The sequence below is a fragment of the Centrocercus urophasianus genome, unplaced genomic scaffold (assembly GCF_019232065.1).
Source record: "Centrocercus urophasianus isolate 14NV4802_14NV808 unplaced genomic scaffold, USGS_Curo_1.0 seq_11, whole genome shotgun sequence".
In the NCBI taxonomy this organism is placed as follows: Eukaryota; Metazoa; Chordata; class Aves; order Galliformes; family Phasianidae; genus Centrocercus; species Centrocercus urophasianus.
In genome coordinates this window covers 15,031,461-15,057,534 of record NW_024884253.1, presented here as the reverse complement: position 1 = coordinate 15,057,534, position 26,074 = coordinate 15,031,461, and the positions used below count along the sequence as shown (strand labels likewise).

At 36.5% G+C, this 26,074-nt stretch overlaps 1 protein-coding gene across 3 annotated transcripts in view; it reads right to left on the bottom strand.

Moving 5' to 3' along the window:
* CSMD3 (CUB and Sushi multiple domains 3) overlaps positions 1–26,074 on the bottom strand; it is a 525,852-nt gene that overhangs the window by 138,592 nt on the left and 361,186 nt on the right. For all 3 annotated transcript variants that reach the window (XM_042839423.1, XM_042839431.1, XM_042839438.1), the window contains 6 exons: positions 25,368–25,559; positions 19,035–19,161; positions 18,154–18,356; positions 10,794–10,985; positions 6,662–6,800; positions 4,364–4,551 (listed from right to left, as the gene is read on the bottom strand). In XM_042839423.1, coding sequence (XP_042695357.1) covers positions 4,364–4,551; positions 6,662–6,800; positions 10,794–10,985; positions 18,154–18,356; positions 19,035–19,161; positions 25,368–25,559 — 1,041 coding nt within the window. The remainder of the gene's footprint in view (positions 1–4,363; positions 4,552–6,661; positions 6,801–10,793; positions 10,986–18,153; positions 18,357–19,034; positions 19,162–25,367; positions 25,560–26,074) is intronic.

The window sequence follows — 26,074 nt, the reverse complement described above, 5'->3', positions numbered from 1 at the left end:
TGGTTGTGACAGACTGCTAAATTTGCTGACAAAACACTAATAATATCCCTATAGAAACCAGGCTGCTGAGAGCCACATCCATTCTCTCAACAGGTGGAAGAATCTCTCGCCCATAGACGCTGATTTCACTATTGCTTCCACTCTCAGCCCAGAAAGCAGTTACCTTTCTTTACCAGAGGTCATGTTGCTGGTTCATAGTCAATTTGCTGTCCACAGGGCCCTACAAATTCTTTTCTGGAGAGCCACTTCCCTGGGCAGCCTGTTTCAGTGTTTGACCATTCTGTCTGAGAATAATTTTTTCCTAATATTCAAGTGAACCTCTCCTGGTGCAAGTTGAGGTCATTGCTTCTCATCCTATCACTGTTACCTAGGAGAAGAGACCAACCCCCACCTCACCACAACCTTCTTTCAGGTAGTTGCAAAGCGATAACATCCCCCTAAGCCTCCTCCAGACTAAACAATCCCAGTTCCCTCAGCTCCCCATAAGACTTGTGCTCCAGGCCTTTCACTGCTTCATTGCCATTCTTCAAACACACCATAAGGCTTCAATGTCTTTCTTGTAGTGAGGGGCCCAAAACTCAATGCAGTACTTGAGATGTACCCTCACCAGTATTGAGTACAGAGGGATGATCTCTCTGGTTCTTCTGACTACACTATTTCTGATACATAACAGAATGTCATTGGTCTTCTCAGGCACACTACTGGCTCACACTCCACTGCCAACGAACACCCATAGATCCTTTCCCTTCACACAGCTTTCTAGTCACTCTGCTCCAAGCCTGTGGCAATGGATAGGGCTGTCTGGCAATAGTATACAACCTGGCACTTGATCTTTTTGAAGTTCATACTATTGGTCTCGCTGCATTGATCCAGTCTGTTCATTTAAACAGTAGTATTACTTTCCAGAGTACTGACTTTTCCCCTCAAACTGGTATTGTTCACAAACTTGCTTTATTACATCAGACAGATAACCAGTAAAGAGAACACTTTGCATGTTATTAACTAGCCACTGGCTAGCAGTCAGTGAGCTCTGCAACAACGTCAGTGTTCCACCCACCCTATCCTGCTCATGAAATTTGGCTCTCAGAATACTGAGGGACAGAATTTCAAAGGAAGCACCATATTTTTAAATCATAAAACGGCTTAGGTTGGAAGGGACCCAAGTTCCAACCCGCCTGCCATGGTCAGAGTCACCAACCTCCAGATCTGGTACTAGACCAGGTTGCCCAGGACCCCATCCAGTCTCGTCTTGAACCTCTAGGAATCAGGCAGTGTAAGGGATATTTTTTTTCCACGCACCTTTGTCTCATAGTTTGCTGTTGAACACAGACAAGTCCAGGCAAGTTCTGGTCAAAGTTTGAGAAATCCTTTAAAGATCCACAGGCCAAAGTCAACAAGAGGGATGAGTAGCAGCTTAATAGCTGATAAAAAGTCTTCTGTGTGGGCAAAACCATATCTGCATGCTCAGAGATGCTACACATAACTGTTACCTAAGTGCTCAGGAATGCTATACTGGCAAATATAAAAGAGGGACCTACAACCAAGAGGGGTGTGTCTGACATACCTGCCTGCTGATGGACTCTTCTGGGCCTGCTACCTGCTTGTTTCTCCTGGACTTGCTGTCACTGCTTATAGCCTAAGGCCAGCTACTACTGCTGCTCTCCCCTTCTGTCAAGGAGCTCTTCTCCCAGCCTGCATACGTATCTGGGATTACTCTGACCCAAGTGAAAAACCTTGCACTTTGCTAACTTGAACCTCATTGGGTTTTTTGAATTTGTCAATGTTCCTCTGGATGGCATCCCTTCCTTTTAATGTGCCAACCACACTGCTCAACGTGGTGTAACTGCCAAACTTTCTAAGGGTGCATTCAAGCCCATGATCGACACCACTGATGAGGATGTTGAAGAGCATGAGTTGCAAGACAGACCTTTAGGGGACACCCACTCAACACCAGCTTCCATCCAGACACAGCGCTACTCAGCACAACCCTCTGTCCACAGCCTTCTAACTGATTCCTTACCCACTGAATAGTACACCAGTCAAATCCACACCTCTCCAATTTAGAGATAAGGATGTGGTGAGGGGACCATGCCAAAGGCTTTGCACAAGTCCAAGCAGATGATATCAGTAGCCTTCCCTTTGTCCCCTGATGTCACCATCACGTCCATCAGAGAAGGCCACTAGATTGGTCAGGGAAGACCTTCCCTTGGAAAAGCCATGGAGGCTATTTCAGATCACCTGCTCATCCCTCGTGTGCCTTAACATGCTTCTAGGAGGTTCTGTTCCATGATTTTCTCAGGCACAAATGTGAGGCTCACCTTCCAGTTGTTTCCTGGGTTCTTCTTCCTCCCTTTCTTATAAATTGGAGTGATATTTCATTTTTCCCAGTCCCTGGAGACTTGGCCCAAAAGCCACAACTTCTCAAACACGATGGAAAATGGCTCAGCCACCACAGCCAGCTTTTTTAGTACCATGGGATACACGTTACGCAGCCCTATAGACTTGTACACGTTCAATCTCATGCACTGATCTTAAACTTGCTTTGCCTTTAACAAACAAAAGTTTTCTTGTTGCTTGTAGTTTACAAGGCTGCGCTTGATCATCACAGCACTGATAGTTTGTCTGTTAATGAGTAACCATTTCAGCAGACTCTACCATGGGGTAAATAAGCCTTAGGATACTACTTGCATGAAGAAGTTGTCATGAATGCACTCAAGGGATACTCTGGATTAACTGTGCTCAGCCACAATATCCTTGCAGCAGTTAAAGTTTCCAAGGAGTAGCAAGGTCATGCTTCTTTCAAGTATCATGTATTTTCTCTATACCAGCTTGCCTGTTAGTCATCTACAACAATATCGTGTGCAATCTGTTTCCTCAACAGTCCAACCATTCTCTGCTCTTGAAAATATTAATTGCCACTCTTGAAATCTAAAATGACAGCTCTTACTGAAAGAGTTTTAGAACTTCTAAATGTACATCTTAAAATCACCCTATCCATTCCTCTACCTTTTTCCTCCTATTTTTGGTATGTCACATCATAAATATCTCCACACTGTAGATTATCTGTCTAGTCATGAGTAAAAAAGACACAAGATTCACAGAACTTTCTGCTGAAAGTAGCTCGCTATTGTAGTAGTCACTATTTTTGGTAAGTTAATTGCATGCCAGATTTCCTTTGCAAGTGTCACATCTACTTTATTTAAATATTTACAATCCTTTCACAGCAATGTTAGAATAACAGGGAGAGTAACAGATTACACAGGTGAAAATATTTCCTTTCTTTATTAATGCATTACAGTTGGAAAGATTACCATGGCAGAATGGAAAAAGAGACAGAATGCTCACCTGTATCCAAAGATCTAGGCTTATAGGAAAAAAACTCCACAAAGGAGGAATCTCCAGGAATAGATCCTTTCACCATGGCAGTCAGCCTTTAAAAGGGGTCTAGGAGTCTGGCTCCACCCCTTCTGGTCACACAGGTGAATTGCCTTCACCTGTACACCCACGGCTGAGCCAGTCCTTTCCTCAGGTGATCAATCAGTGCTTCAGGCCATGACTCAACAGTTCCCATACATAGTGCGATGTTTCTTTGTTACTATAGCCTGAGTTTTTTGTTTCAGGTTTCAAACACATTTTTTCCAGCTTGCCTGATTAACTCTTTACATTATATAAATTACCTTTCCATTTATTAATTGGTTTCAGAATAAACTGAGAAGAAAACCAGTCCAAAAACAGTAAGATCAATTGCTATTCCAGCAACATCCATATTTTTTCTCTAGTTGCCTTTACAAATAATTAGAAAATTGTTATATTCATTTTATATTGAATATGTCCCATTTTTTTGTTTATTATGTTATGTCCTCAGAGATTTCTCTCTGAGATACGTGGACAAATCTACTGTAACCTCTCTTACATAAGTCTAGTCCCATATTTTCAACACTGGTGTTGACATAATTTCATTTTATAGGAATAATAAATTCAAATATGACAATATGTCTTACTATATAAAGTAAAAAAAATCCTGTTCTCAAAAAAACATGTATATACGTTCTAATGTTTTGTTATGGTATCATTATTTCTGAAGTATGTAAACTGATGTTGCCATTTTTTTTCTATTAATTTTGTATCATGCATTTATCGTGCACCTTCTAAATGAAATCACATACTATGATTCTGTCTTTAATTAATATGCTTGTAATATTGTGCTTTGTATGTATAATAATGCACATTATCATACCTGTAGACAAACCTAAAACCTCACCAGGCAGACAACTATGAGGAAAAAAAGCAGATTGAAGTTTATACTTAGGAATGCTTTGAATACAAAAAAAAAAAAAAAAAAAAAAAAAAAAAAGTTACTTACCTTTGTACTCCAGATGGAACCCTGTGAAACTAACAGATCCATCACTCCGAAAAGCCAGATGCATGTTGTTTGAACTGCTTTCTATCCTCTCTGGAAGCTTGCTATCTTGAAAGCTCCCAATCAGTGGACTATTACTGTCTGGTCCATCATAAATATAAAGAAAATCATAATTTGGTTCTATACTGAAACTGTAGGAAGAAAAAAAAGAAATATTAGATAATATAAGCTTTGTATAAAATTTTTGTATAATCAATGAATATTAAGATGTTATAATTACAAAATAAGAGAGTTTAGCAAAGCAGATAATGATAACAAAAAAGAAAATAAATAGAAAGCTTACCCCTATCCTGGGCTCACTTACAAAACTCCAGCAGAGGCAATCTCCAGAAGAGATCCTTCCCTACTGCTAACCAGCTCTGAAATGGGTGTAGGAGGGTGAAGCCTGGCTCCACCCCTTCTGGCAGCACAGGTGAATTGCCTTCACCTGTGCTCCTCTGGCTGACTCATTGCTTGCCTCAAGTGATCAATCAGAGGTTCAGGCTGTGACTCAGCAGTTCCCATACACATTTTCTTTTAGTTAATGCAATTAATTTAGTTAATTATGTTGGCTAAGTAAGATAGCTTGTTAATTTTGAACTATAATATTAGCTGGGGGCAGGGTGTTAACCAAATTTCCTTGAGAAATTGATTGTGTACAAAGGTAAAAAAAAGACTGGTAGTTGAAGAATGGAGACAAACCATATTTTGTTTCTAGTTGCCACTAGATCCTGAAAAAATGAGTGTAGGCATTAAAGACTTGGTCTATCTTCTTCAGTGAAAATACTTCTTTTAACTTCTGCATTACTTAAGTAATATTTCCTTCAAAAGGAATACAAGAGTGGATGGCTTCTATTTTTAGTTTGTGTTTGAATTTAGAAGAGATTCCTGGAATAAGTCCCACTCAAGAGCCATATTTGGCAGTAAAAAGTGGATTTAAATTTTTTTTATTCAGTGTTTGGTTTATTTAAGAATGTATATTTTCCTTAATCTAGAATTTTTTCCTTAGTCTGTGTGTCATTACTGAGGCAAATCTCAGTAAGTGCTCTAATTTGTTGACCAACTTCTACTAAGCTTGTCAGTTTCTCTCAGAAATCACTGTAACTGCTCAGATTTTATTAATGACCTAGCAGTATCTAGGGATTTATCTGGAGTGTTCGCATACAGTACTGATTTGCACTGTAAAACAGTGATTGTATTCTAAGTTTTAGGTCTTCTATACCTAAGTATGGAATAGAAAGAGCAGAATTTTCTTAGATACTCATTTACTTTATTATACTGATTTATGTCAGAAAATACTTTCTTTGGAACAAATAATTTAGTTTGCACTCTGAATCATTCACCTAAACATGAAATACTCATTGAATCTGTTTGTAAATGAAATGAGTTTGTCCAGTCTAGTCAAACACAGAATGTAAAGAAAGAGTTCCATGGTACAAAATAGTTCCCATTTAATATTGTAAGGGAAAAAACAATATATTTATCAGCAAATCACATAGTATATCAGTAAAGGCCAAATGAAAATAAACAATATGAAAAACATCACTGAAATATGCATCAAACTATCAGTGATTAGAATGAAGACAGTATTACACAATTTTCAGCATAAACAGGATTTAAATTTGAAGGGACATTACAAATATAAATTTGCTGTGATAACTATTTTTCATATATAGTAAACATGCATAATAACTTACTTTATGTGTTGCATACAATATACAGAGTAAAAGTTCATCTGTGGATTCCATTAAGGTCAATTTAATTTAATATTGCATTGTAATGAAGGGGAATGTTAAACCTTTTCCCTTTAATAAGCAGAGCAATGAAAAGTATCCTATTGCTTATGAAATAATAAGGACTAATAAAACTACACTTACACATTTTTGATCTTTTTCTTAAATATCAGGTGACTGTCTCGTAGAAAATATGACTCAATCATTAAAGACAGTCCTGCTGATTGGGAGTCTTTTTGGTGAGTTATTTTACACAGCAACTTTTCAGGAAGAGAATATCAGTAAATTGAGAACTATCCCAATACACATTAGTCAGAACAAACTGAGAGTCCTTTAACTGAAGAGTAGCTACCAGGCTCCAGCTCTGTGTGCATTGAATACTGTAATGTCTTTGATGAGATTGCTGACACAGATAACAATTATTTATCACATTGATAAGTAAGTATACCTGACAGTATAACACAGAGCTCTGAACGATTGCCACTAGTGGAGTCACAAACATGATTTTTAAAATTATGAGAAAGTTTACCTGATAAATGCTAGTGATATAACATAGTCATTATTAACAGTGATAGTCCAGTCACAATCTCGGCTGTGGGGATAAGGATGAGGGAAGTTTGGTGAAAGTATAAAACCTGATGAGCCAGTCAGGTTTCCTCCACAGGGAGCTGTGAATACAAATAAATTGGAATTGAGGAAAGAAGGTAAGAGAAAAAGAAGCATGTATCAGCACTATGTTCACTGACATTTAATGTCCCTTAAAAGTTAAACAATAACTGAAGTATTTACAAAGCTTAAATAGAAACAAAAGCTGCGTTCACATTTCTCCTTAGACCAATACTAATATTACCAAGTAGAACGTGTGCTTAGAACTTTGTGTCCTTTCCTCTCTCCTTAACAGTATATCAAGGCTTTTCTGAAAACACCATAAACTTGAGACATGCTCTTTCTGCAGACATAAAAAGAAATGATTGGATAAGAGTTTTACTTTGAAAATAAGAGTTTTCTAGTCATCTTATTTATCTTTTTTTCTTTCTCTGTGTGCTTGAATTAAATTCACGAGTGTTGCAGAATCTTTCACTGTCTGAATTTAATGTGTGAAATACTTTTGTTATGTTTCATAACTTCATTTGTATCTGGGGGAAGACCAGGTCTGAATACAAAGTTTAATGGGCACCTGCAATTAATAGCACTAGACACAAGGCCTAATTCTCAATATAACTGCCCATCCAGAAAGAAAAGCATGTGTCAATCTACTAGGAAAAATGTAATTTTAATGCATTACACAATGAAAAATAGAGATGTAGATTATATTTTACCTATCTTCATAAACCTCTTTGTAAGCATAGTAGCCAGTGCTGTATGTGATAACCTTAGTATTCTTTGCTTATATGTAATTACAGCACTTAATCTAAAATCTGTTAAAACTTTAAATAAGATAAGATAAAGTGTGTTAAAGATAATCAAATGTTTAAGATAATTAAGTGTGTTAAAGGCAAGAAAATACATGGAAGATAAAAAAGTGCTCCTAGCAGCTGAGGTTTCTAGCAAGTTCCTTCTTGTAATGTTTGCCGAAGACCATGTTATCAGGGATGGCAGAGGAAAGTGAATGTCCACATTAAGCTGGTCTCAAAGCTGCAGTGCAGTTTCGTATTTTACAAGGCCAGAAGCTCTTGTCTGATTATTTTAGATGCCCTCATTTTTCCCCACCTCCTTTGGGAAATTCCTTTCAAGCAGTCCTTTCTTGGGATTCTTAGAGTAAGCATACTATCTCATATAAAAGTCACTCAAGAAGATACCACTGTAATTGGCCTATTGAACATTCTCCCAGCTGCACTTTCATGGAAAATTCCACTTTCCTTCTTTACTGTACCACTACAATTGCAGATCCTATTTAAGAGGCTACCCATCACAGCGCCTGGAGATTTTCAAGCTTACTGCAGCTTCTATGCACTCAGGCAAAATCTTCCATCATTCTACATAACGGTATTACATTTGATTGCATTAAAGAACATACTAGGTAAATAAGTATCACTACATTATTTACCTAACTATCCAAATGCGACACATTTCATTAATTATTTATAACTTTGCCTCTAAGTTAGGTTTTGGAAGTTTCAGTTTAGAATTTCTTCCTAGATCAGTAGTGATAAGGATTTACCTGAGAAGTGGTTATTAGAGGGCTGCTATTTACTAACTACTTATGTAATTTCTTAATATTTTTTCATGATGAGTCAGTTAACCAAGTAAATCCTTCCAAAATTCATTCAGTATGAGCTTTGTTATTCTGAATAGCATTAGAGACTGAGATAATATTTACAGATAAAGAATGTATTTTCATTTTTACTAACAAAAATATTGTTTTCGTAAATTATGAAGTCTGTACTAAAGTCAGTAATGTGCCATCTTCTCTGTTTCCAGTAGTATCCTATTATAGCCTTTGATATTTTTTGCCTGACCAATACATTTACTCAGTGATGTGCCTGATGTTTTGTGAATGCAGGCATACAAACTATAACCAAATCCTATAGTTATCAGCATTCTTCAGATTTTGTGGAAAAGGATCATTACATCTCCTGGACAACATGCTCGATCACATAAAGAATGAGCATGTGATCCGAGACAGCCAGCACGGCTTCACCAAAGGAAGGTCATGCCTAACTAATCTTGTGGCCTTCTATGATGGAGTGACGGCATTGGTGGACGAAGGGAAGGCGACTGATGTCATTTACCTGGACCTGAGCAAGGCCTTTGACATGGTCCCCCACCACATCCTCATCTCCAAATTGGAGGGAAGTGGATTTGATGGGTGGACGACCCGATGGGTAAGAAACTGGTTGAAAGGCCGCAGACAGAGGGTGGTGGTCAATGGCTCTATGTCCAGGTGGAGGCCGGTAACAAGTGGTGTCCCCCAAGGGTCTGTCTTGGGACCGGTGCTCTTTAACATCTTTATTAATGACATCGATGAGGGAATTGAGTGCACCCTCAGCAAGTTTGCTGACAACACCAAGCTGAGTGGTGCGGTTGATACGGTGGAAGGAAGGGATGCCATTCAGAGAGACCTCGACAGGCTGGAGGGCTGGGCTCGGGTGAACCTGATGAGGTTCAACACGGCAAAGTGCAAGGTTTTGCATTTGGGCCGGAAGAACCCCAGGCACCCGTACAGGCTGGGGGGAGTGGTCCTTGAGAGCAGCTCGGCAGAGAAGGACCTAGGGGTCCTGATGGATGAGAGACTGAACATGAGCCAGCAGTGCGCTCTGGCAGCTCGAAAGGCAAATGGGATCCTGGGCTCCATCAGGAGAGGGGTGGTCAGCAGGGACAGGGAGGTGATCGTCCCTCTCTACTCGGCTCTTGTGAGGCCCCATCTGGAGTACTGTGTCCAGGTGTGGAGCCCTCAGTACAAGAAAGACAGAGAGATTTTGGAAAGGGTCCAGAGGAGGGCGACTAAGATGATCAGGGGGCTGGAGCACCTCCCCTATGAGGACAGGCTGAGGGAGTTGGGCTTGTTCAGCCTGGAGAAGAGAAGGCTGCGGGGTGACCTCATTGCAGCCTATCAATACCTGAAGGGAACCTACACCCATGAGGGGAGTAAACTCTTCAAAAGGGCTGACAACAGCAGGACTAGGGGAAATGGATCGAAGTTGAAGGAGGGAAGATTTAGGTTGGATGTTAGGGGGAAGTTCTATACAAGGAGAGTGGTTAGGCCCTGGAACGGGCTGCCCAGGGAGGTTGTGGATGCCCCGTCCTTGGATGTGTTTAAGGCCAGGTTGGACAGGGTCCTGGGCAACCTGATCTGAATGTGTGTGTTTGGTGGCCCTGCTAGGCAGGGGGGTTGGAACTACATGATCCTTGAGGTCCCTTCCAACCCGGGTGATTCTGTGATTCTGTGATTCTGTGATTGGTTTTCTTGCTTTCCTTGTCACAGATAATCAAACTATAAATAACATAAGCTTAAAAGATAAAGTATGAGACCTATGTAGATTGCTCCAAAAGTAATGTATCCTCTTTATTTTCATGGACACTACGACAGATACAAAGAGCACAATACTACTACATTATTTTTCAGATAGTCACCACAATGAGCTTGACAATGTTTTTGTCAGTAATGATCAAGTGCCTGCATTCAAAACAAACTGCAAGAGCAGAGGTGACCCACTATTGCTGTTGTTACTGTTGAAACACGCTACCCAATTCCTCACTGTGTTCACATCCACTCTTCGGTTTCCAGAAACATTCAACAAGTGTCGAGAAATGCCAATGGGTGCCATTCTTTTCCTCATGAAAGAATTCAGTGATGCATTTTTGCTTCATACACACCCTCAGACATCATTTTGTCAGACTCTCCTCTGCTACCATCTGTCACACAGCAATAATACATAATGAAATATTGCTGAGAAGGTTCAACTTCTACTGCCATTCCACCAACATCTGCCTCTGATGTCACAGGCCAACATCATAAAACAGGAAGTATTACTTTAAGATCAGCTCTCACATTGCACTAGTAATAGGGAGGGATGATTTTTGTAACATTCACTGAAGATTTATACAAAATAAATAATGAATATGTGTTAGTTTCCTAAAATAAAGTTTGTAAAGAAGTGTGATTAATTGCACAAAATTTCAAAATTTTGGAAACCATTCTTTGATTGTCTTCTGCATACCTATGCAGACTGGTGGGTTGGGCTGCCAGAAGTACCGATTTTCTACCTGAATGCAGGTTATCCTCTCATCTCCTTGCAATTCATATCCAGGGTCACACTGAAAAATCACAGTGTCTCCGGGTTCTCTTCCATCCCCGTTTCTAGTTCCATTCATGGGGACACCAGGATCACGGCAGGCAGTAGCTACAGAACCTATCAGATAAAGGGAGAAAAAAAAATCAGCTTTTATACCCATGTTAGTCATATTACAATCTTCTAATCTGGTTACTCTGCAAATCCAAAATTTTATTACTCCTAAAATTTTGAAAAATCATTCAAAAAAATACGGGAAACAGTATGGCTTTTATATACATATATATATATATATATTTTTTTTTTTCTTGTTTTTCCTGTGGAGTCAATATAACAAGGGAGAAACATCTATTTCTGTCCTAGACTCTTAAAAATTGAATGTGGTAGACTGGACAGGAATATTGCACCTGTACATAAATCTTTTACTACTCAGAGATGGTTTGTATTAGATATGTAGCATTTACCCCAAGAATAAATTTGTTATAATGAATCTTATTTTGACACACTTGGCATCATATATTCACCATAAAAGGTGGTAGAGGTAATATATTTTCTACCATTATTATAAGACATATAAAATTATCAGAAAAAGAACTTTCAAATACAGAAATATGTATTTTGGAGGGACAAGGTTAAAAAATAATAGTGCAAGAAAAAACTGGAGAAGGAAAATCGGAGTATTATACAGCACCATAAAACTAACATATTTCTTGAGAGCTGACAGATATTAACTGTATACTCAAATGGAACTGCTTAGTTACAGCTTTCCATAATTTCTACTCTAATTTTTAGTTTCTATTTCACATGCCTGACTCTAGACCATCTTTAATACTGTTCACAACTGTAATTTGTTTGCTTGCTTGATTTTGGAAGAGGGGTCTCTATTATCATTATCAGTGTTATTTGCTCTGCATATTCTACTTTGCATATCTTCTTATTCTGTTTATTTCCAATCTTTTTTTCATAATCTTTCTTCAACCTACTTTTTATCTCCTACTGAAGTTTATTTATTGTTTTACTTATTAAGTGGATATTCCAGCAAAAGGAATGATTACTCCCCCCACCCTCCTTGCCCTTGGATCTTTAGAGATCTAATCACAACTTTCACTGTCCTACACAAAAATTTGTGAAGCAAAATCTTCAAGAGCAATGAGGTCCCAAATAACTTTGCTATCATACCTGAAATGCAGTCTTGAAATTTTACTGCAAAATAAAAGGAACTGGCTATCACAGTTCTTCATATGTTCATATAAAGGATCTGAAGTTCTTTGTGACTCGTGAAATAGATACTTAAATTAAGAAAAAATAAATTGATTTTCATCCAAACATTGTAGAATTGTAAGTCATTTCTATCACTGTAAACAAAATATTACAAAAAGAAATTTCTTAAGTTCATGTCATCTTGAATAGGCCGTAAGGTACGATTTGTAAATGTAACATGTTAAAGAGCTAGAAACTATTTTGTAGATGGGAAAATACATGCTTCAAAAACTATTATGTAATACATACAGCACAACAGATGCAAGAACAATGGTGTGTAGTACAAAATTTTGTGGTGTCAACTGAGAGGTTTTTTTTTTGTTAATAAGGATAGAGAAATGCTCAAAATTATTTTAGTCTATCCTTCAGTGGTGAAAGTCAAGTGCTCAAAGAGACAATTCTTAATCAAGAGATCCAGCTTCAGGTTGAGGTAGAATGAGACTAGATATTCAAATTGTCCAATAGATGACAGATGAGGGGATGCATTAGATCCAGTGTGTCTACTTTGCTGGGTTGACAGAATGCTTTTCAGTATCAGCTTTTCACACTTTTGAGCTAGTATGTTTTGGAAATTAAACTCTGGGTTGTCCCTACCTCTATTTACTTTTAACTCTGAGATACTGAAAGTTGGAAAAAGCAGACATCTGAGCTACACTAAAACAACTAAGAATGTCTGATTATGAACAGTGTTGCCAGTACAGTGATTTCCATCTATAGATCACTCCCAGACTTTGCTAATACAAACAACAAATAAACAAACAAACAAAGGATTCACAAGTGAGATCTAATATCTCAAATATTCAATCAAAATATTATACAGCATAGACTTTGAATGCAAGACCACCAATTCTCCAGTGCCAATACGTTTTCTGGAGGATTACTTAGTTTTCCTCATTCCTGTTACTTGAAGTGGCAAAATCTTGCTTTGCAGATTCGGTAGTCAAGCCACATAGAACATCTTCTCCTAAGAATTATTTAGATTAGTCCTAGGAGTACTCATATGAACAAATTCACACATCCTTAGTAGTTAAGAGTCAGAGAAGGGAATAACTTAAACCATCATTTGACTTAATTGTACATGTCTATAAAAATGCTCCTATACAGTCGCAGAAACCATTAAAACAGCATTTAATTGGGCCCAGAAAGATTTCAAATTTGTCTACAGATTTTGTTGATATGGAGCATAAAACATTTTTATATATCTGTTTAATAATAACATATCAGTGTACATTGAAACAATCAGATAAAGTGCTGTAAACTGATCTTTTCTGCTACAGAAAAGAATATGTTAATGCCAGGATACAAAAATTTCTCGTAGTTCATGAGCCCAAGCAATTTGATATGTGACTAATGTCCCGACCTGACAGCTCCAATTTCATGCAGGAAAGATATATTGCAACACAATATTAAAAGAGTGACATTGCACAAATAAACTTCACTGATGCTGGGATCACTATAATAAATGTCAAAATTAATGATTTTCCAGCTTAAATGTTTCTGTGATTTAATAGTATCGAAATAATGGCACATGAGAGATGAATAAAGATATCTTACTTTCTGCACAGATGATAAGTAGTGCTCAAACAGTTTGCAGATATACAGAGATGAGACATCCCTATAGTATCATATTCAGAAGCTGTTGAAAACTATGAAAATAATCACATCAACTCCAGCAAGATCTTACAGTACACACTTCATGAATACTGAAGTGACACAAATAAAACAATTTGAAGCACACACAGTTACTGCTCTTTTTTTTTTTCACTTTGATGTTCCAGTTCTTTTTTCACTTTTCTCTCTCTTTTCCTTTCTCTCCAGTAAACTACTTCCAGCTTGGTGACTTGAAGCAATGTCAGCTGAAGAAAATGTTCCATTATGCTTAATACATTTGTCAAGTTCTATGATATACAGTTCACATCTGTGAAATATGTACTTATTCCCTTCTTTTTCTCCTTCAGATTACTTACAGGCCTGTTTTGTTTTTTGCTTTTTGTTTTTTGTTTTATTTTTTACAGAATTTATTGTCCAAATGATGTTATTACTGCTCATTACATTGTCATTTTTCCAGGATGTAGGGGGACTCTACATGCAGACAGTTCAGAGAAAGTAAGCTCTAGCAAGGATTTTCTGTTTGTACATTACTTTCTGACTGCTGTAAACCTTTTATTCTTCTTATTATTTAAGGGAAGCTTTGTGTTCTCCATGTGTATTTTGAGACTGGTTCTTCTTATTTAGACAGGATGTTCCAAAATCATTATATTGCTATCCTGTTGTTAAATACCCAGAGGTTCTCCTTCTGTTTCTACCTGAATATATAAAGTCTTAAAATACTCTCCTTAATTACACATTTTTAGACTTTATTTTTTAGGTTTTGTGTGATCTGGTTTGTGTTATGCTCCTTCACCATCTTCAGAGAAGACCACAGAAGCTGAAAAAGCTTTAAGTTTATATGAAGATTTCATAGTCATTTCTTCCCGAAATTCAAGAGTTTGAATTTCTCATATTTACTAAATTATAATTTTCTTTTTACTATTTATATAACATATCAGCTTTTCTAGGCTTTCCTCTGCTTTAATTTGGTATTTTCTGCCATTATTAGTTTTAACAGATAGAAATTAATTTTCTGTATTTATTGCATGGTTTATAAGGTGTCGAATTCAAATATATCACATTATCAATTGTGCCTATTTTCAGTTATTAAATGAATTCAACATAGCAACATTTGATAAAAATTAGATCAAAAGTTATAAAGAAAGATAAACTAAAAACTTGTTTCTACAAAATGAAGTAATTGTAATAAGAAAATAATATAAAAGTAAAGCATTCAAGGTCTCCAAAAGGTTTGAACATACATTATCTGTTGTCACTGACCAGCATTTCTCTTTAAGTGAAAGCACCAGTAATCTAGTTAATACTCATAATCTATTTCATAACATTGCAAGAGGAAAGTAAAAGCAGATACCTCCTCTGTGTGAGCTTTTTATTTGTTAATTACACTGCAGCTAAAGTACACAGACACCATCTGTTTCACTCAGACATCATTATATATTGAAAGAAAATATTTGGAAGCTCAAAACAAAATGAAATAGAATTACTTTTCTCTTATGTTCTCTCCTCAAAGATAATTCTTTCCTGGCTGGTAAAATAGTATGACCAGATAGAAACAGCATAATTCTGGTTGGATGGCTAATATTACATTATTTTGACATCATTCAACTAGGAAAAAAAATCTCTGTGATTCTTCTAATAAGACAATAATGTATATAATTAAATATTATATTTGAGAAGGATCACAGTGATTCTGCGAACCCAAACTGACAAATAAGAGAAATACTAAAGCACAAACATTTTATGTGTCCTTTAAATTGTTATTTTAATAAAATATTAAATAAAATATCTCTCCTTTTGAATGAAACTCTAAAAAACATTTTCAAGTAAAATATTGGAACTTTAACATTAACTACTTATGGCTTTATTTCCAAAACACAACCATTTAAGCACTTAATTCTATTCTTGATCTTCGTATATCCTTTTTTTTTTTTTTCCAATTCACCTAAATGACAACCTGAATAAACTCAGTACATGGTCATAGAATCACTAAGGTTGGAAGAGCCCACTAAGATAGAGAGCAGCAAAGGGGGAAAGGGACCTGGGTGTCTTGGTGGACAACAGGGTGACTATGAGTGAGCGCTGTGTTTTTGTGGCCAAGAAGACTAATGGCTTCCTGGGGTGTATTAAAAGGGGTGTGATTAGAGGTTGAGAGAGGTTCTCCTCCCCTTCTACTCTGCCCTGGTGAGACCACATTCTGGAATATTGCGTCTAGTTTGGGGCCCCTCAGTTCAAGATGGACAAGAAACTGCTTGAGAGAGTCCAATGCAGAGCCACAAAGATGATAAAGGGAGCACAGCATTTCCCTTAGGAGGAAAAGCAGAGGGAGCTAGGTCTCTTTAGCTTGGAGGAGACTGATCGGTGTCCTCAATAGTGTTTACAAATATGTAAAGGGTGAGTGTCATGAGGGTGGAGCCAGGTTCTTCTCAGTGACATCCAATGATAGAGCAAGGGGCAGTGGGTGCAAGCTGGAACACAGGAAGAAAAAGCTTATTTATGGTGAGGGTGACATAACACTGGAACAAGCTGCCTAGAGAGGTTTGGGGACTCCTTCTCTGGAGACACTCAAAACCCACCTGGACACATTCCTGTGTGACTTAATTTAAGTGTTCCTGCTCTGGCAGGGGGGTTGGACTAGATGATCTTTCAAGGTCCTTTCCAATCCCTGATATTCTGTGATTCAGTGAAGATCATCCAGTCCAAGCATCATCCCGTCACCAGCATGCCTACTAAACCATGTCCCTCAGTGCCACATCAACACTTTTCTTGAAAACCTCCAGGGACAGTGACCCTACCACCTCTCTGGGCAGCTTATTCCGATGCATTACCAAACATTCCGAGAAGAATTTTTTTCTGTTATCCAAACTGAATCTCCATTAGAGCAATTTCACTCCATTACCTCACATCCTATTGCTAGTTGGAAATAGATTATCTTTAAGGTCCCCTCCAATCTACGCCATTCTAATAGCCTGAAAAGATGTTGACTCTCATCTCATTACAACTTTCTTTCAGGTAGCTGTAGAGAGTGACAAAATCTCCCCTGAACTTCCTCTTCTATAGACTAAACAATACCAGTTCCCTCAGCCGCTCCTTGTAAGCCATGCGCTCCAGATTGTTCACAGCTTCCATGCCCTTCTTTGCACATGTTTCAGGGACTCAATGCCTTTCTCATAGTGAAAGGCACAAAACTGAACGGTAATCAAGGTACGGCCTTACTAGTGCAGAGTGCAAAGGGACAAGAACCTCCCTGCTCCAGCTGACTGCACCATTTCTGATACAAGCCAGGATGCCACTGGCATTCATGGCCACCCAAGCACACTGCTGGCTTGTGTTCAGCCAGCTGTCAGTTAACACCTCCATATCTTTTTCTTCATACAGCTTTCCAGCCATTTTGCCCCTAGCCTGCAGCATTGCATGAGGATTCTGGTGATCGAAATGCAGGACTCGGCTTTTGTATTGTTAAAAACAAACAAACAAACAAAAAAAAAAAATTGTGAACCTAAGGAATTACAGATTTTATTCATGGTTTCAAATAAATAAATCAGGTGGAAAAGAGTCACTCTTTCATTACAAGTCAAATATTTTACATTGTTTTCTCATTCATATACTTCATTCTTCCTTCAAATCATCATATATGTACTCATGTATTTTTTTATACATGTTGAAAGAATGAGGGTAGGGAAAAAATGAGGTAATACGGTTACCAAGCATACAAAGCACAAGGTAAACAATGTTATCATTACAAGATACATCAGTCCATGTTAGAAACATTTCTACTGCTTTACAAAATGGTGGCATGAGATCATATCTTGCTATACTTGAAAAAAAACACGTAGTGAGCAGCAATATGGTAAACATAGACTTCATTAAATTATTTCTTATATTTCAATTCAAAAAGTGTATGAAAGGATTTAATGACAGTTAAACAGCTGTTTTAGGTTTGTCAGCATTCTGCCAGCTGGTGAAGTCAATAAGACAAAATAGTGTTAGAAGGCAAAAAGGAGGACACTGCTGTTCCTGCAGTGCTGTTTCCTGTTTCATCCTACACAAGCACAGCAAGAATAAAGTTCTGCTTAGATGTCTCTGAATGCAGAAATTTTCATTGATTAGAAAAGGATATCACCCCCTTCATGAAAAAAACACTAGTGAGAACTGTAAGCATTCCTACGCCTTCCAAACCGCTTTTGAAACAAAACATGGATTTTATGTATGTATATATATATATACATATATATATATATATATTTATATATATGTATAAATGAAAACACAGCTTTACAACAAATCTATTAGTTTGGTCCATCTCTTTCCTTCCAAAATTAGAAATGTCACTTATTTCAATTGCTGCCAGCAGTACAATTATCTGTGAGTGAGCCAACTCATAAAAATAAATGAAGGAATGAATGATTCATCAACTTACTTGAAAACTGTATGGCAAACCCAGATTTGCTGATATAAAAATCTGTGTCAAACTGGATTGTTACTATGTTGAGTGTACTGTGAATGCCTTCAGGAACTAGAGATCCACTAATTTCCTTGAGTAACATCTCATTTTCAGGTGGTCCATCCCAAACTCGTAGAATATCATGCGATGCCTCAGTATCAAAAGCGAGAAACTGGAGGCTGTGAGAACACCATGTTATTATTGTCAGATTTCATTCTACTTAATAACGTAAAAACACCCACATACAAAACAAAACAAAACAAAACAATAAACCTAAATCAATGAACCAAAGTAAGAAAGCAAATAAACTTCAATTTCTGAATGTGGCTTTCTAAAATATTTTTCATGCTTTTATCTTTAGGTACATATAATCTTAATACAGAAATACATTTGAAAGCAAAAGTCTTTTGTAACTGGTAACATTCAAATTTGTGAATCGTGAAATAAATTTATTGCATTAACTATTTAAATAATCTGTATGTTTCCACAGGCTTTCCATAAAATAGTTTCATTTTTCATAAAACACTATTATGTGCAACACAATTGCATTCCTCGTAATTTGGTTTCTTTTAAACATACTTTCTGTTAATAGTTATAGTTTGTACACACACAGTAGTCTAAAATTATTAAACATTTCAGAAAATGACAAGAAATTTTCAAGATTGATCTTCACCAAACAACATTTATTGAAAAGCAAATAGTTTCAACACCAAACTACATATTCAAGCTGAGTACGTCATGAATACTGCCTTTGAACAGCATCTTCAATTCTAAATCTCCATTTTTTCCCTATCAGAACAGACAAGTTTTACTTGTTACGTAAGCAAAATAATTATTATAAGATTTATTTTCAGTACCTGACAATATTTCCTGGGTCTACTTCAATCACCCACAGGCAACGCAGATTGTTATCATAGGGAAAAGGATAGCCAGGAGATAAGATTCTTCCTGATGATTCTCCTTTAAAACGGCCTCCACACTCAGCTAATGAAAACATTACATAATGTTACTATTAATCTATTGCAAATAGCTTTCCAACTAATCATCAGAGCAATCAACTTATATATCTACTCTTTTGCCAAATAAGTAACATGACTGAAACGCAGCAAACCTGACTACGTGCCCTAAAACTTTAAGATAAAGACTTCAAACACTTCAAGAAACTCTACACATTTTTATCTGAGTACTTTTGTATATATATATATATATATTTTAGCATCTATGTCTTTCTAATAATTTTGAAAACACATAAATTAGAAAGCATACCACTGTGCAATAAAAGAAACAAAGATCATTAAAAAAAAATTGAAAAAACAAAAGCAAGAGCATTATGGCACTTTAAACCAGTATAATTAAATTAATAAATTTACAAATTAATAGGTAGGGAATAAAATTTTAAAAATGAAAGAAGAAACATAATAAAATAAAGCAGACTTCTCAGAGTGAAAGTCTTTCAACTTAGAAAATAAAAAAGGTGTAAGACTTCTTACCTGAGACTTGTGCTCACAGTGAAGCTATGTTTCTTAGATGATAATAGATGGTAAGTAGCTCCCTATTAGTTGGCCTCAGCCAGCCAGTCACTAGGCAAAACTGCATTTCATAATCTATATGACCTAGATAATCTATAAACCTAGATTTTTTTTACATACATACCCATAGGCCTTTAAAGTTTTCTGATTCCCCTTTCCTTTTAAGGTCCATTTAGTCAAAGTCAAAATAATGCCTTGATTAGATAGGTTAGTATAGTTACAATGCATTTTTGTTTTGATGTAACATCACATAAAATCTCTTAAAATATGCAGTTGAGAGATCTATTATGACCTGTGAATTCCCTGATCAAGTGCAATTGAAATGCTACTCTTAATGGATTTTTCAGATATAACAAAAACAAATTTTTAGAAACAGATGGCATTTTATATCTTTAAAACACCATCACTAAAATCTCCCTCTATATATGTAAATATTTTGAAGTTATTCAGTTCAGAAGATAAGAATTGTCTATTATTCTTCCAGTGGTGTAAGGATATAAATAAATTACACAATAAAGAAATATTTGCTTACTGACAAACCAAATTAAACTATAAATGAATTGCATTTTATCCAAGATTACTAAACAATTCTAAGTTTATAAATTCTAATTTTCATGAAAGATAATTTGTTAGCTTTTTATTATGATTTTGTCATGATGTGCCACTAGTAACTCTTCAGGTGTCATTAACAAGTAGCAAGGCAAAATCCCTTTTATCTTCTTTCTCCAAACTGCTCATGTGTGAGTGCAGTCCTAACCAAGAATCCTAATTTTATCTTAAAATGTCAGTTCTAAAAATTCAAGGATTTCAAGTTAAAGCAAATACGTATTAATCATTATAGCATTATGCAAATTCAGTGGTTAAGTTTTGTTGTTATATTTAATACAACTAGAACTGCTTGAAAACAGTTTTGTTGTTGTCTTGTCAATGTCACTTTCTTGCATGGTATGATACTGAAACAGTAGTACCATTTTGAAGTCAACTTATCATTGTAGCAGCAAATTAAAGTATCTGTTGATTTATGTTGCTCATAAACATTCAGATAAATAAAATTACTTGTGAATGTCAACCTAAAAATATTTCATTCCAAGCATCACTGTTTTCCAGTTTTCTCAAGAGTTTACCTCAACAACCTGTAAACTCAAAATATCTTGAGTAGGGCTGGATTCTTGTAAGTATGCAAAATGACTCAAAAGCAAGATTTTAGAAAAAATAAAACATAGGAGTGTTACAAAAATCTTTTTTTTTCCTTTCCAATTTTCTTTTGCAGCAAAGAAGTGTAGTTTCAATATGATTCTAACTAAAAGTGAATGTTGAAAAAAAGGGTTTCCATAAGCCAGGAATCAATACCACTGTTGATTCATCTTCTCTACCTGCTATATAATCCATTATTAAATTTAAAGTCTCTAAGATTTGTTCACTGAGTTTTTTGTTTGGATATACTGTGAGAACTATCTAAAAGAAGTTTCAGTTCTGCAGAAAAGCCTCTGCAGTGTAACTCCTTTCATTTCTCTCCAGAACATTTTTAATTGAAACATTCTCTTTTCTGATCTTCTCATGCATTTCTTAACTGCTGTCCGGCTTCCCTGTTCTCTCCTAGCAATATTCCTCACAGTGCATTACTAACACATAATTTATTGTATATTTTTCAATCCAAGAAACCCAGAACATGTGAATTGCTTGAGCATTTTAAATGATTCATAGTGGATTCCTTTAGTAGCATGTTAAGTATCAGCAGTGATCCTTAATTAAAAAGGAAAATTGGAAGGTGTGTGGAAATCAATAACATCATTTGCAACTGCTATTCAAAAACCTTTTGAATTCTTAAGCTTGACTATACAAAAATCTCACTTGTTTCAATTAAAATTAATTTAACATCTATTCAGCCAAGCCTAAGGAATCCTCATCTTGGGACAGAAACTATTGCTCATATACACAACAGTTTTACAGTAGTTTAACTCTTCTCTGGGTGCAAATAGATGGTTTTACCACTCAGGAAAAGAAAAATGCCTTACTGTAATAAATAAAATCAATATAAACCATTCAAAAGCTCACTTAACACAATCTGTATACTTTCATTAATTTACAGAAAAGGTTAAAATAAAGGAAAGTAAACAAATAAAGGAAAATCATTTTATAAATCATACTTTTTGTTGTTTTGCTCTTTATTTATTTTTTAAGCAGAGTAGCGATGTCTCATGTACTGGGATTTTTTTCTTTATATGTGGTATTCTGAACTAGATGGATAAGTGAACTGTCTTAACAGCAGACTGTAAAGATGCATTTGAAATGGCATTAATTTAAAACTCAACAAATGTACATAAATTGATTCACATTCCAAATAGATTCATCTATATAAGACATTTTAAACTAATTATAATGCAGTTTTCACAAAAAGCCTGGTGATGATCAAAATCTTAATTTTAGCTGCTTAACTTCTAAACTGCTTAAAAGACAGTTGGGCAGTTCTTTGTTATCAAAATGAAAAATAATATGAAGACCATAAGGATATGCAGAAAATCATTACTTTTCCCCAGAGGTCCAGCTTCACCTTTGGATTTCTGTTTACTGAAGGTTTGGGTTTTTAGTTTTGAAGTTTTTACCAGCTCTTGAAAGATGACTCACTAATTCAAACCTATGTCTTTTCAGTTTTATGCATCTGTACACTGAAGAGGGTACTGCTGAATAATTAAATTGAAAGATAACGTATGTTACTCATCTTGGGACCTTCTTCAGAACTCAGTCCATGTCTCACAAGACACAACAGCATTTATCACCTATCCATGAGGTGTTCTAGAAATCCCCTTTCTGAATTCCATCTAGATGTAAATTATTGGAATCTCTGGATATTTGCTTAGAATATGAGGAAACTGAATTTCCCACAATTAGAGGAAATAGTACACAGCACACAATCTAGATCATTAATCATTAAAAATAATGTTACAAAATCATTAAGAAAATGAAGGAGTGACTTCAGACAGGTTTACCTTGGTCCGTTTTAAAATTATTCAAGAACTCATACAAATATACATGTATATTAGTATGGTGGTTCATTCTATTCTTTTAATATTTAATGAAAGAATTGAAAAACTTTAATTTCAACTTTCTGCCATCATTCACAACATTTTATCTGATCCTTTTGCTCTTACTCCAGTTGGCAACTCATTACCCTCCAGGGGTCAGTACTGGGGCCCATCTTGTTTAATATTTGTATTGATGACCTAGATGACAGGATTGAGTGCATCCTCAGTAAGTTTGAAGATGATATTAAGTTGGGAGGTTGCATTGATCTGCCTGAGGATAGGGAGGCCCTTCAGAGGGATCTGAATAAGATAAGCTGGACCACTGGGCTGAGGTGAATGGGATGAGGTAAACAATGCCAAGTGCCAGATCCTGGTCTTTGGCCACAATAACCCCATGCAGTGCTATAGGCTTGGGGCTGAGTGGCTGGATGACTGTGAAGAAGAAAGGGACCTGGGGGTGTTGGTTGATGCTCGGCTGAACATGAGCCAACAGTGTGCCCAGGTGACCAAGAGGGCCAATGGCATTCTGGCCCACGAATAGTGCGGCCAGCAGGAGAAGGGAGGTGATCATCCCCCTGTATTCAGCACTGGTGAGGCTGCACCTCAAATACTGTGTTCAGTTTTGGGCCCCTCATTACAAGAAAGACATTGAGGCCTCTGGAGCGTGTCCAGAGAAGGGCAACAAAACTGGTGAGGGGTCTGGAACACAAATCTTATGAAGAGCGGCTGAGGGAGCTGGGATTGTTCAGTCTGGAGAAGAGGAGACTCAGAGGAGACCTCATTGTACTCAACAACTTCCTGAAGGGAGGTTGTGATGAGGTTTGGCCTTTTCTTCCATGCAACAAAAAGGACCCGAGGAAACAGCCATAAGATGTGCCATGGAGATTTAGATTAGACATAAGGAAAAACTTCTCTCAGAGATTGTTCAGGCACTGGAATGGCCTGCCCTGGAAGGTGGTGGCAGTGTTCAAGAGGCATCTGTAAGAGGAGCTACGAGATACCTTTTAGTAGCTTGTGGTACTAATGGTAGTGGGAGGACAGTTGGACTAGATGATCTTGTAAGTCCTTTCCAATCCTGTGATTTTATGATTCTATGATTCTATAACTACCATTTGTTCTCTCTATACTTTCTAGATTCTGCTTACTCTTTCCAGTGCTATGTTTTCTTTTAATTCTTCATTTTCAAATATTCAACAGCAGTTGGTTATCACTGGGAATATTCAAAGGATTGCAACAAGTTTGGGACTTAAACATTTATTCCCTAATTCTTCTCAAAGAGCTGTTCACGTCTTATTTGTTGCATATCTTTCTAAAAGAATTTTATATCTTGATGAATTTATTAGCACAAGAAGGATGTGGAGCTCTTGATGCAGGTCCAGAGGAAGGCTACTAAGATCATCAGAGGGCTGAAACACCTCTCCTATGAAGAAAGGTTGAGGGAACTGGGCTTGTTTAGCTTGGAAAAAAGGCGGCTCCGGGAAGACCTCATTGTGACCTTCCAATACTTGAAGGGAGCATAAACAGAAGTGGGAATGGCTGTTTACAATGGTGCACAGTGATAGGACAACGGGGAATGGTTTTAAACTGAGATAAGGGAGGTTTAGTTTAGATATTAGGAGGAAGTTTTTCACACAGAGGGTGGTGACGCACTGGAACAGGTTGCCCAAGGAGATTGTGAATGCCCCATCCCTGGAGGCATTCAAGGCCAGGCTGGATGTGGCTCTGGGCAGCCTGGTCTGGTGGTTGGTGACCCTGCCCATGGCAGGGAGGTTGAAACTTGATGATTATTATTGTCCTTTTCAACCCAGGCCATTCTATGATACTATAAAGTACACTTTTTCAGTCAAATCAAAACCGGGCACAAAGTGCATTTCATCCTTTACTTTTTATACTCGTCCATTACTCATTTCATCTAAATGAAGATGAAAGCAAGAGAAGACAATTACTAGAGTGCTTTAATCTTGTCTTATTTCTTCCCTCTAACGGAAGGAATTGAGCTTGTAGGTACTGGCACTTAAAAAGTTGTTGCAGTATTATAATAAAGTGTATAATATCACGTTATGCATCACAGTGCCAAAAGCCAAATAATAAAACATAATATGTCTCCAGATAACCTAGTAACTTTATATGTTGATTTTTTTTTCTTTTTAAACTTGTTTTGTAGCATTTATAGGTAAATATGTGAAAAGTTTTGTTTGTTTGTTTGTTTGTTTTTAGCATAAGATACAGTTAGGAAAAAAAATCCCAGTTTTATAACTTCTCATAAAGTGCATATTCTTCTGGCTTTTGGACTTAAGTTTTTATCCTGTCAATTTTCTAACTACAAGTAGGTTTTCATATGCTAGAAATTACATGATGAATGAATGTTTAATAATTACTACCTTTATTTTTTAAAACTGAAAAAGGCAAAACCACTCAGGTAGACTTATGTAAGGTCTAAAGAGATCTCTGAAAGTATATATGAATAGATTTGTATATGTAGAGATCAGATTTCACATCATTCTAACAATATTTGCTAAACCTAAGGGTTGATTGTTTTGTTTTTTTTTTCTCTTTCTTTATACTCAAAGAACAGTTTAAATTAAAAAAAAAAAAAAAGAAGAAAAAAAAAAAAAAGGTAAAAATGAAGGTCTACTACCAATACATGATGGTAGAGGATAGTCCCATGCCCTTCTTTCTCCAGTCATACACTTCAGAAGGCTACTTCCATGGAGTGTGTAACCTGGATTGCATCCATAAATGATAGTACTTCCAGCAAAGTGACCTTGGTCACTGATTTTATATCCAAACTGTGGCACACCGGGGTCTTCACAATGTGAAAGTTCAAAACCTGTGGTAGGAGTAGCACACTCTTGTTAAAAAAATCAAGCAGATAAATGCATTGATGAAATTAAGATTTTCTGTTTTCCAGTGGAAATAAAATATTTTCAGAATTCAAGCAACAGTATATTTAAGGTTTCATCTCTGTTTCTAAACAGCCTTAGTAGGCAGTCTACACCCCTCACTTATATCTCAGAGTAATACTGTCTAGTACACTCAAGTTGAGCCTGCAAGATTGTCATAACCCTTTTTTTCCCCAAGAGCTCAATTAAGGACTGAGAACGAAATTCACAGTAGCTGTCAATGAGTTCTACAACAATATTATAATTTATAAAATAGCCTTTAAAATGAATTCTTATTTATTTTGATGGTGATCTAGTCTGTGAATAGACATTTATAGCTCATAGACAAAACTACACAGTAGATTTGTTTGTTACCTTGCACACTAATGGGAATGGCACAATAGCACCTCTGGTAATACAGAAATACTGTTACATTCATAAATTCCTATCCTAATCCTGCTTT